Raw genomic sequence first — 10,469 nt, 5'->3', positions numbered from 1 at the left:
AAGCAACACAGCTCTTGGTGTCAGGACTCTACATAGGATACTCTGTTAGCCGAAGAGGTTAGCAAGGATTGTACTCCTGGTACAGCATGTGTTTGGGAAAATACAGGCCAGGGGAGGAAAAAACCAAGATCTGAAACTGGCACTTCTTTACCCACAGGCTTATCACACCATTAAGAACACTTTCACTCTGGAATATACAACATGGCAGCTGGGTTAAAACTGCAAACTGCATGTTTTCTATTGTCACAGGAATCAATAGCGTACTTGAAAAAAAATGCTGCTGTTTCGCTGAATTGCAAGCAGTGTGCACATATGCCAGTTTTACAGAGAGATTTCCCATTAAAACAAATGTCAACAAAACCAGACCACGGGAAACAAACTGCATATTTAGTAAAATACCGTTGGCACCACTTGCCAAAATGTACGATGCTGTAGTTTTACAGTCCTTACAGAGGAGAAGGTGTGATCTTCACTCAAACATTTCATAGTGGCGCGTTTGCCTTACGCGGGGTACCATATCGATAAGCAACCTGCAGAGGAAAGCACAAGAGCGTTGATGCAGAGACCAGGAAAGCCCTGGAACTGGGGTGTTCTCTTTACTTATAAATATTCATTTATTTTATGAATTAAAAAGAACTCCGCTGTTGTAACAGCCTCATCGAGCTTTCTCCCGATCAGAATTAATTCCGTCCTACAATTAATTCTGCCTAAAAGGGGGTGTAAAACGAACTGTGTGGAGAGGGGGCTCTCCTTTAGGAAGCCCGGCCGCAGGGCTGCCTTGAGAAATTCAAACGCACAGCAGCACTCGCTTTTGGCTGGAGACACCGTGGGGGCTTCGGAAAGGGAGTGTTGTAGCAACCTGTTTCACACCAGGCTGCTGTAAGACGTAGAGGAGAACTGCAGAAGTTTCACGAACTATATAACCGGGTAGTCGCCAAATCAGAATTTAGTTTTATCCTTCGTTGTGTCTTGGTGACACAATGGCTGAGCACGCTGTCAAGCAGCGCGATGGCATGTACGTAGCATGAGTTTCAGTAGCAGTACAAAATGCTTCTGATGCTGTTTGGGATGTTTAAATAAATACTTTTGTATGGATTTACCTCTACAGTTTTCCAGAACAGTTAGTTTTACAATGGAAATAGCGATTATAGTGATTTTTTTTCCAAGAAAGGTATTCCCCATTAAAATGTTAATTTAATTTTCCAGGTTTAAAAAAAACCCAGACAGCTTCCAGATGACAGCTTACTGCAGCCTGGCCAAAGTCTGCTTCTCACCAGGCACAATTCCAATTAACTAAGATGCTACAGCTCTCCTGTTCTCTGATGGCAGAAAGGGGGATAAAAGACAAAAATCCTTAGATTCCATGCAGCCAAGGGAAATTGTGGCAGCAATGAAGCGCGTGGCAAAATTTCATTTTATTTTATTCTATTTCTGGTGTCGTGAATCAAGAAAGCATCTTAAAATTCAGTAGAAACAACATTTGAAACACGACTGGCTAACCTTCAGTTCAGAAGTTGCTAGAGGGTAGGGATACGATGGAACTCACTAGCAAGGTCATTCTTTGAACTCGGGTGCCTTACCTTTAACCTAGACTTTCTTTGGGAAAAAGCAGTGCTTTCAAATGTGCCATAAAAGCAATAAGGACTATTTTTATCCAAGATTGGTGGTTATTTTTCAAATATTTCAAACCTGGTATTTCCAAATTCACATATACAAAAGTCTTCTAAAATTATTCCGATTTCTTCGTAAGCCCTGGCTTCTTTCCAACTGATGTGAGACACACACAATCTTTTAACCCTTGCCACACCCTCTGCTTCAGCATTGGCAGCTAGTCTGCTAAATTCCAGTGACTGATTTTACTGGAGTGATATAAGCATTTAAGAGCTACAGCTTATTACATTAAAGAGCCAGCCCATCTGCTGTACGTGCCGAAATACCTGCTAGCAGGAGATACTCACTTGACTCCATAGGCAAATATTGTAAGTCCAATTAAAACTCCTATACTGCCATCCAGATACCAGACAGAAGAGTTGTGTTTAAAAACTTCTGCGCTAAGGAGGATGGAAAATCCCATTATTCCACCTACAAGAGAGTTGAAACCTAGAAGAGGGGGAAAGAAATAATTAAAGGAAGAATCAAATCTCCAGGAATTTGCTTTAACCATCTCACCTAAGAAGAGGTAATCTGTAGGAAGAGAAGGCGTTACTATACCAGTGCCACCAGTGAGGAGCACAGAGCCTTGGGAGAGGTTACACAGTGGCACCTATGCGCTCTTGCCCTGTATAACATGTGGTTACCCAGAGGTCTTTGCCACCCTTCGTTTCAGCACAGCAAACACGGAATAGCTGGTGTCTGACCAGCATTTAAGAACACTGTTACTCATCCTGGCTGATATAAATAATTTACATTAATTTCCCTGTACTGTGCGTCTTGATTTTTTCATTCTCTGTTTAGCTCTAAATCACAATTCTAACTGCTCTTTACTTCATAGACTTTCACCTCTTGATGGTCATTTTCCAAGCAGCAATATTCCTTCAAAATACTGGACCTGCTCCATGTTGACTCTGACAGTCAAGCACTTATCCCTTGTAGCTTATCACCATGAATGAAGTATCTTTGAGCTGTAAAACACTGGCTGGCTGGTTGCAGCCCTGGGTACGATGCTGCAGCCCAGTTATCTTCCAAAGAACCTCTGCGTAATACATGTACCATTGCTGCACGTGCAAATAGCCCTGGTTTGAACTTTATAAGGTACCCAAGGGCTCTCACTTTCTCCGAAAAGGCGGACACTGGAGTCCAGTATACCCAAGGAGCTCATGAAAAGGAAAATGGTTTTGCACAGTACCGTTTCAAAGACGTCCTCCTGAAGCTTTTCACCCCATTTCATGTATTTACTTCCATGTATTTGGCACTACATCTTAGAGCTGCATACGCTGCTGAATGCATTAGGGGAGACATACAGGATAATCCTACAAGCATTTTCTGTTTATGCCTTGGATATATCACAGGGGCTTCCTATCAATTTATTCACAATTTTTATGAACATCCTCTTAGATTCCTCTTTCTTTTTCAAACCTTTTCTCTTTGTCTCCAAGATTGTCCCTTCAAAATTCTCCCAGAGCTTTTGGAATAATTAATGCTATTTTTCCTTCAACTCTTGTTTGATTGGTTATTGTTTTGGGTTGGTTTTTTTTAAGTCATTCCTTGTGTTCATGTTTTTTTCCCCTAAATTCCCTTTTTCTGATTTTTTTTTTCTCAATGATCCAAAAGACATTACTGTTGTTCTACAAAAAGTCACTGATAATGCATTCGTTTGGTAGATACGTATACTATTTAACCTAGTTAACAAATGAAAAATAGAACTTCAACTATTCTGTATTGTTTGGTGGGTCAACTCTAGTCAGCTGCTGCTTATAGTCCTTAGCCGGCTTTCTTCCAATTCCCCATGACTGCCAACAGCCACGTACACGACACATTCCTGAATGTCTCCTTTGATCCAGACCTCTCACAGTCAGTCCTTACCTAAATCACGTTAGTCTTTCTGAAAGATGTAGCTAAAAAGTGACCTTTCCTAGGTATCCCTACAGCTGAACTAGTTGTAGAAACCCTCAATATTGTGATGAAGATGCATCAGATCCCCAGCAGTAGGTCCATCAAAGCAAAGGAAACCCCGGCAGGGAAAAGCACGTGTTACTCAGCAAGTCTGGGGCAGAACGGGGCATACAAAGGTTTCCGGCTTCCAGCCCTGCAAAGAAAAAGGGGTTGGGGTTTTTTGGACTTGGGCAATACATGCTACCATTGGTATTGCAGGTGTTGCACGTAAATGCCTGATTATTGGATTAATTATACCCGTAGAGTTAAACCAAAATAGATATTATCACTCTGTCAACACTCTGGTCTAGATGAATCCCGACCCTTTTTTATTCCCAGGCAATATAACTTAATAGTGCTAATACATGTCAATGAAATATATTGTGTGTGTGTGTGTGTATTTAAAGAAGTATAAATTAATTAACTACGATTTTAAACCAGGATTACTTCCCCTGCTCCATCTTAAGTCAGAACCTATAACCACGATAGGCAAAAGGCGGTAATAATAAATTTTCTTGCCATTATTGGCTGATGTTTCCAAAGGATCTAAAAGCTACTGCCAAAGGAAGTTGTTTGCTCTTCCTGACTGTCTTTTTCCATCAAACCTTCCTTTGCTGGTGAGGCAGGAAATGATGTAATGTCTGCAGGTATTCACCCAGACACCACGTTCTGCACATAAGGCCACCACAGGAAAAAACAGGCGGCTAAATCTGGGAAGGAAAGAGGTATCTGAAACCTACAGGAAAGTTGGCTGACAACACCCAACTGCCACATCTCTGCATTTCTCCTCCGAGATGTTACAAAATTCAAGATAGGAAACGAATGGTTTTATTAACTAAAAGGTCATGAGCTTTTGCTATAAACAAATTGTACAAATAACATTTTGCCTTATTAGGATTCATACATTTAGGCTTTAAAGAGATATTGTTATCAAGCCCTACTCTAAAACAAAATTATTCTTTAAAAAAATCAATAATATACTTTGACGCGTACGACAGAGAATTTGCTGTTTTGAAAATAAACCTATTTTTCAGGAAGAAAAATATGTGCTCTTGTTACTCAAAACAGTTTGTTGGTCTACAGCCAGTGATCGCAGGAGGTAAATTAGCAGGAAACAGAAAACACTAAAAAAAGATATGCAAGGGAGTGCTAAATCTGCCTCAGCTGCTGAATCACATTGTCTCCTCCTGGTTGTTAATAAATCAAGTATATATGTAAATACGTCTTGTGAAAGAAGATATTTAACCTCACACGGTAAGATCAGCCTCCTACATTTTCTAAAGTAGTTCCGAAGGAGAGAAAAGAGAGATAAAACCAGACCGAGGTAATTGTGTACTTTATTCCCTAATTTTTTTAATCAAAGAATGAGCAATCTCCAGCTCAGAAGCAATATAATTAGCACGAGGATGTAATTATGGGGGAAGAGATTTCTGTGCCATACAGGAGACCAATTCAGAGCTAGCCTTATTCAGGAATTTTTCAGCTAATATTTTGTCTGAAAAAACTGCTGTGTTGCAAAAACAAGCCACTATTTTTAAAGGGAGGGTTAATAATTTGCCTGCCTAGACCCGGTTCTGAAACAGCGGATGTGTCCCACTTGCACTCTGACAGCGAAGGCAGACAGAGGCACTGGTCTGCACTTCCCAGGATCCTTTGTGCAGGTTGGACAACTTTTTGTTTCAAAATGTCTAGGGTGGCAGAGTCCATAGCAAAGAATAAGATCACTGAAGAGCGTGGTCTGCTGGGAGAGACTCACAAACGCAAGGAGGCAGTAGCTGAGTCGTAACCCCCGCACTGCTGGTTTGATTCCTTTTTTTTGCTTATTTTTTATTTAAAATACAAATATTCGTGAAGTATTTATGTAAATGGGACAATATAAAATATAAATACTGATAATATGTGTTATCACGAAAAAAATTTTGAGTATGTTTAAATTACTTAAAATAAAGCAATTGTGTGTATCCCTAGAGTAAGCTGAAAATTGAATTTCCTTAAAGTGAAATCTTTAGTGGAGTAAAATAATTTATGTACCACAATCCACGAATCATTAACACCCTACTGTGTATGTTTACAGAGTATTTCAGACTGCCCTGTGCTTGCAGATAAAAACGGGTAGAAATCTGTAGGGCACTGTGAAGTCTCCGCCATCAGTGCCCTCGCTTGTTTGCAGAGTAGATCCCTGTGGCTTTCTGAAGGTTCACAAGCTTGAGCCCTGTCAGTAAGAGGTGTATCTGGACCCACTTTTAAAATGTGACTTTAAACACGGCTTTAAAACCAGCAACAGTCAGGCACTACACACCCGAGCCACCAGAGTACCGGCAGTGCAGTCTTCTAAGGATATAGTGGATGAGATTCACCTTGTGCCAAACTGCAGCAGGGCAGGAGGAGTGTGGGGCAGGCAAAGGCTTTGTTTTACACATGTGATGCTCCACCAGCCCTACTGAGTGGCAGGAACAGCACTACTGTGGCAAGTTAAGGCTACAGGGAGTACATAAGAATGATGGTTGCGATTCCTGCTCAAGGCAGGGAGGCGTTTTCTGCAATAGACTTGCTTCATTCTAACTGTAGGGACGAAACTGTTCACCAGGCATGGGCGGTGAGGACAGATGTGACAACCAAACCTATATAAAGTGGTGTCATATCCCCGCTCTGTAGTCTAACCTCTGACTAATACACACCTAAGTCATTCTATGCTCTACCTCTAACTCTCCCTTACTGCTTACTATCCACACGTTAACTGTTTGACTTCCACCACACACACCCATTTCAGCTGAGAGGCTAGTGGTACCACAGACTGTTCTGGGTTTGGGTTTTTTTCCATTTCCCAGTGGCCACCTTATTTCAATGCTCTTTCACAGCTGCCATCATGTGGGGGTCACCCGTATCCTCTGTGTCTACAACATTCCCTGGAAGAGTCTATAAATGTAGCAGGATCAACTTCACACTCACCATCGGTTATCAGCGCTCTGCTTGTGAGGACCTTTCCCAGCATAAATTTGATTACTGCCAAGACAGTGCAAAGGATTCCACTTAGAACAGAGACACTATACAGAAAATCGTCCTGAAAAAAAAAGATATCAGACATTAGTATATCTTCTGGTCATGCCTCACACATTAAATGACAAATAGTACTAGTTATTGTGCAATTATTTGTGCCACTGAAGTATATAACCTGAGAAAAAGATTTCCCAAGTTAGGACTTTCACAAAAGCTGGTGTTTCTTTTGCTTATACTGCTGTCTGTAATTGCTTTTGCAAACATAATTAATGATGGTTCCAAGCAACAAATTTTGAATTGACCCAAACTCCTCAGAATCAGGAGGTTATATACCTGCAGGGCTGACTGCAGACGGCCTAGTGATCTAGCGTCTAATGCAATCAGTAACCAAGTTCCCACATGCAGGACAAAGGCTTGAGAGTAGAATCCAACTTACCAGACCTTTGGTGATTTTTGGTGTGAGAAATAACCGTTTAATATTGATTCTGATTCTGCACTTGCTTTGGGTTTGTTTGGTTTCCTTCTTGTAAGGTAAAGTCTGGTCCAAACTACATCCGTAAGAGTTTTGATACTGATGTGCAAAGTAAAGTTTGGCTCTTTCTTAGAAAACAGATTTTCCATGGGCTTTCATTTCACAGCTACAGAAATACCCACATTGCTTACTCTGAACGTGTAAGATGGGCTCCCTCAACAGAAGGCTGCGTGTCTAGGTAGGGCAAATAAAAGGTCATCTGTAGGCACCGACCTCTCTGTGCTGACTACTTAGTGTTTGGTTGGGGTGGGAGGAAACACTCCAGGGTGATGAAACATCAGCATTGCAAGAAGGTGCCTAAAGGAGTCCCTCTGCCTTCTCCCCCCTGCGGTACATCAGCCCACGGGCTATGCAGAAAAACCCAAGCGAGCTCTTAGCACGCTTGCCTGCCACAGAGCTTTGAAATAGATTAATTTATTACTCTTAATAGAAGCTTTAGTTTAAGCTGCTGCAACATCAGTACAAACAAAGGAACTAGGAAGAATTATTTATTTATTTTATCTGCAGGTCTAAGTGGGCCAGTGCCACTGGGACCCCGCTACTGATTAAAACATTCTGGCAAAAATCCCCGTTGATAGTAAACGTTGTCATGATGATTCATCGTCAGCTCCCTCCATTTTCATTATTTTAGCAGCAATTCAAAACCCAAAGAAATCAAAAAATGGTTTTGAAAGCTGCTTAGGAAGATACTGGGAATTAGATTACCGGTATAATGTACTCACATCCCTAAATAAATCAGTCAATATATTTTTATACCATTTTTTATGTCATATAATTTTCAAAGTCTACTTCACTCACTCTCAGTCATGAGCTCATTCTCTCTGCTCCTGGTACAATATTGAATATTAAGACAAAATGGACTGAGGGAAAGAGAGTAAAATAGAAGCAGTGAGAACATAGAACTCGAGGACTGAGTAAAGCAAGATAAAAAGGATTTGTAAAATTATTCTAACAAAACAACTGGAAAATACCCAAGCAATTTTGAAGCACTAAGCCTAAGGAAGGACTGGGAATATCTGCTTGCTGTCAGCCTAGCAAGGAAAGCTGGGAGCTTCCAGAAGATCTGAAGTGACACCAAAGCACTGGATAAGCTTTGCAAAAAGTACTTGAAATTTGAGATCCTTGCCAAATTCATGCCTCTGAACTTTGTGCATCCTTCTCAAAAATGTATATACACCATGCCCAAAGACTTAACTTTGATCACCTGACAAAATCTAAGTGGTCTTGAGATTTTATCTAATCTCTTCTACTATTTTATTAGATATTTAATATACAGCATATGTGTAAGACTTCAGAATAATCTGAAGCAGAACGATATGCTCCATCAACCTCGACAACGATCGACAGTTTAATGCTGTTTTTCTCTCCCATCTCACTTGCCAATACTCAATGACTACATGAGATCTCTTATTTCAGCATCAGACGCTCCAAAAACTTACTAATGGCTCCCCGGCATCCCTACCTCTTGTCTTCCTCTTCCTCCCCAGCAAAGCACCAGCTTTGTCACTAGCCCAGAACTGAATGTTGTAGACCCAGTGGAGGTGACAGCACAAATTACTCTGCTCTCAAAAGTTATGTTACTGTCAGCCCAAGGCTGACAAAATGCAGTTTTCCCACACCTATGAAATTCTTGGGGATGGACCTGCAAACAATTACAAATTCACATAGTTTGGGGAAAAAAACTGTGAATCCCAATACAAGAGATTTTGAAAATTACTGATACAGTCCAATTATTAATTCAGAATCTTGAAAATGTTATGCCTTGTGTTATAGTGCGAGGTTTCATCCTCTGCATGGCACATTATTCTGAGCTGGTTTGGTTTTTCCCTGTCATGGCACATACCATAGATTTTTGGGGTGAATTCAGGGGGTTTTCTGCATGTGTCACTAAACTCACGGTATGTGGAAATGTGTCTTGCCATTTGTTCTGACTATGCAATTGTGATCAAAATTAGTCTAGCTTCTTTACTGGAATCCAAAAATGACTTAAATGTGATACAGATTTTGGAATCAACTCATAAAAAGTGAATTAATGAACAAGCTTTTAATAGCGGATTCAGGAACTAGAAATTCTTCCTAAGTTTGGTGGTTTTTTCATTGAATCACGGGAGACAAACTCATGTTGTTGCTGACACTAATCCAATAACCACTGCTGATGCAGAAGACCTGACAAATCAAAGCTCCTTTGTCATCACAGTGGACACAGAAAGGGAAGAAATTAAAAAATGCTGCTCTTAATGCAAACGCCTCAGCAGCTTCTTGCCTTAGTCTGTGCCAAACAGATTTTCAGAATACGATATTCCTTTTTCCCCCCCCCCCTAAACCCTAAATCTATGTAGTAATCTAAAATCAGTTTCCAGTTGTGTGCAGCTTTTCGCAGCACCCACGGGGAGGCGGCAGATACCTCAGTAACTGAGCACATCACACACAAAGACAAAAGCGAAGAACAAAAAAAAAAAAAGAAAAATCTTTCCAATTCACTTTCCTCAGTACTTTGCTATGCTTTCTGGGTGTCCAGGCACCCAAGAGCTGGAAGAAGAGGAGCGAGGCTACTTGCTAGTAACAAGAAGGTTTTGCAGATGTAAGAGATCAGGCCAAAATACATGGCAAAGCCCAGCAGCACGGGCAGCCCCCGCGGCAGGTTGCCCGAGCAGGTGAGGCGGTAACGGGAGAGAAATGGTTCAAAATGCTGCCTTGATCGGAAGATGGGACCAGTTTAGTACAGCAGCTGGTTGCACTGGTTGGAAGCGCCTGCTAAGAGGGATTCAACAGATGAGCGGAGGGAGGGTGGGCTGCTGTGGGCTCAGCAGCTGGGATGGAGCCTCGCCGAGGTGGCCGGCCGACGGGACACACGCCGATGGGACACACCACTGACACACATGCTTTGCAGCAGTGCTACGGGCTATGAAGAGTTAAACACATCCTACTGTGGCTGTGAAATGATTCCCATCCAACTAACTCATCCTTTGGAGAAATGAAGAAAAGAGAAGCCGTAATGGAGATCTAAATTAATAAAATAAGCCTGGCCATCTGGCACCATCTCCCTCCGGATCTTCCCGCAGCCCTGCCCTCTCTGTACCCCTTGCCTTCCCATCTGACACTCATTAAGAGCACGAAGCATATCTAGCCAGGCTCACTGTACACGTCCTTGGTGTTACTTTAATTAAAGCAGCAGCAAATTGTGACAGATGATAAAAATTTAAATTCTGATCATTTCCATATGATAAAGGCTTCTCAGCGTGGTAAATAAAGCTCTTTCCTTTTCCATTTCTTTTCATCATATTCCCTCATTACTACTACACTGTACATGAGACCTTAATTAAAGGACACATATATCTTATTAGATGGT

General features: G+C 41.4%; 1 protein-coding gene across 1 annotated transcript in view; it reads right to left on the bottom strand.

Annotated features, from left to right (window-relative positions):
• Nucleotides 1-460: 460 nt before the first annotated feature.
• Nucleotides 461-10,469, bottom strand: part of TMEM163 (transmembrane protein 163) — a 99,649-nt gene continuing 89,640 nt past the window's right edge. The window contains exons 6-8 of the mRNA XM_054209707.1: nt 6,541-6,652; nt 1,959-2,100; nt 461-530 (exon numbers count right to left, since the gene is read on the bottom strand). Coding sequence (XP_054065682.1) covers nt 470-530; nt 1,959-2,100; nt 6,541-6,652 — 315 coding nt within the window. The 3' untranslated portion in view covers nt 461-469. The remainder of the gene's footprint in view (nt 531-1,958; nt 2,101-6,540; nt 6,653-10,469) is intronic.

The sequence above is a fragment of the Rissa tridactyla genome, chromosome 7 (assembly GCF_028500815.1).
Source record: "Rissa tridactyla isolate bRisTri1 chromosome 7, bRisTri1.patW.cur.20221130, whole genome shotgun sequence".
NCBI lineage: Eukaryota > Metazoa > Chordata > Aves > Charadriiformes > Laridae > Rissa > Rissa tridactyla.
This window is presented reverse-complemented; position numbering and strand designations above follow the sequence as displayed.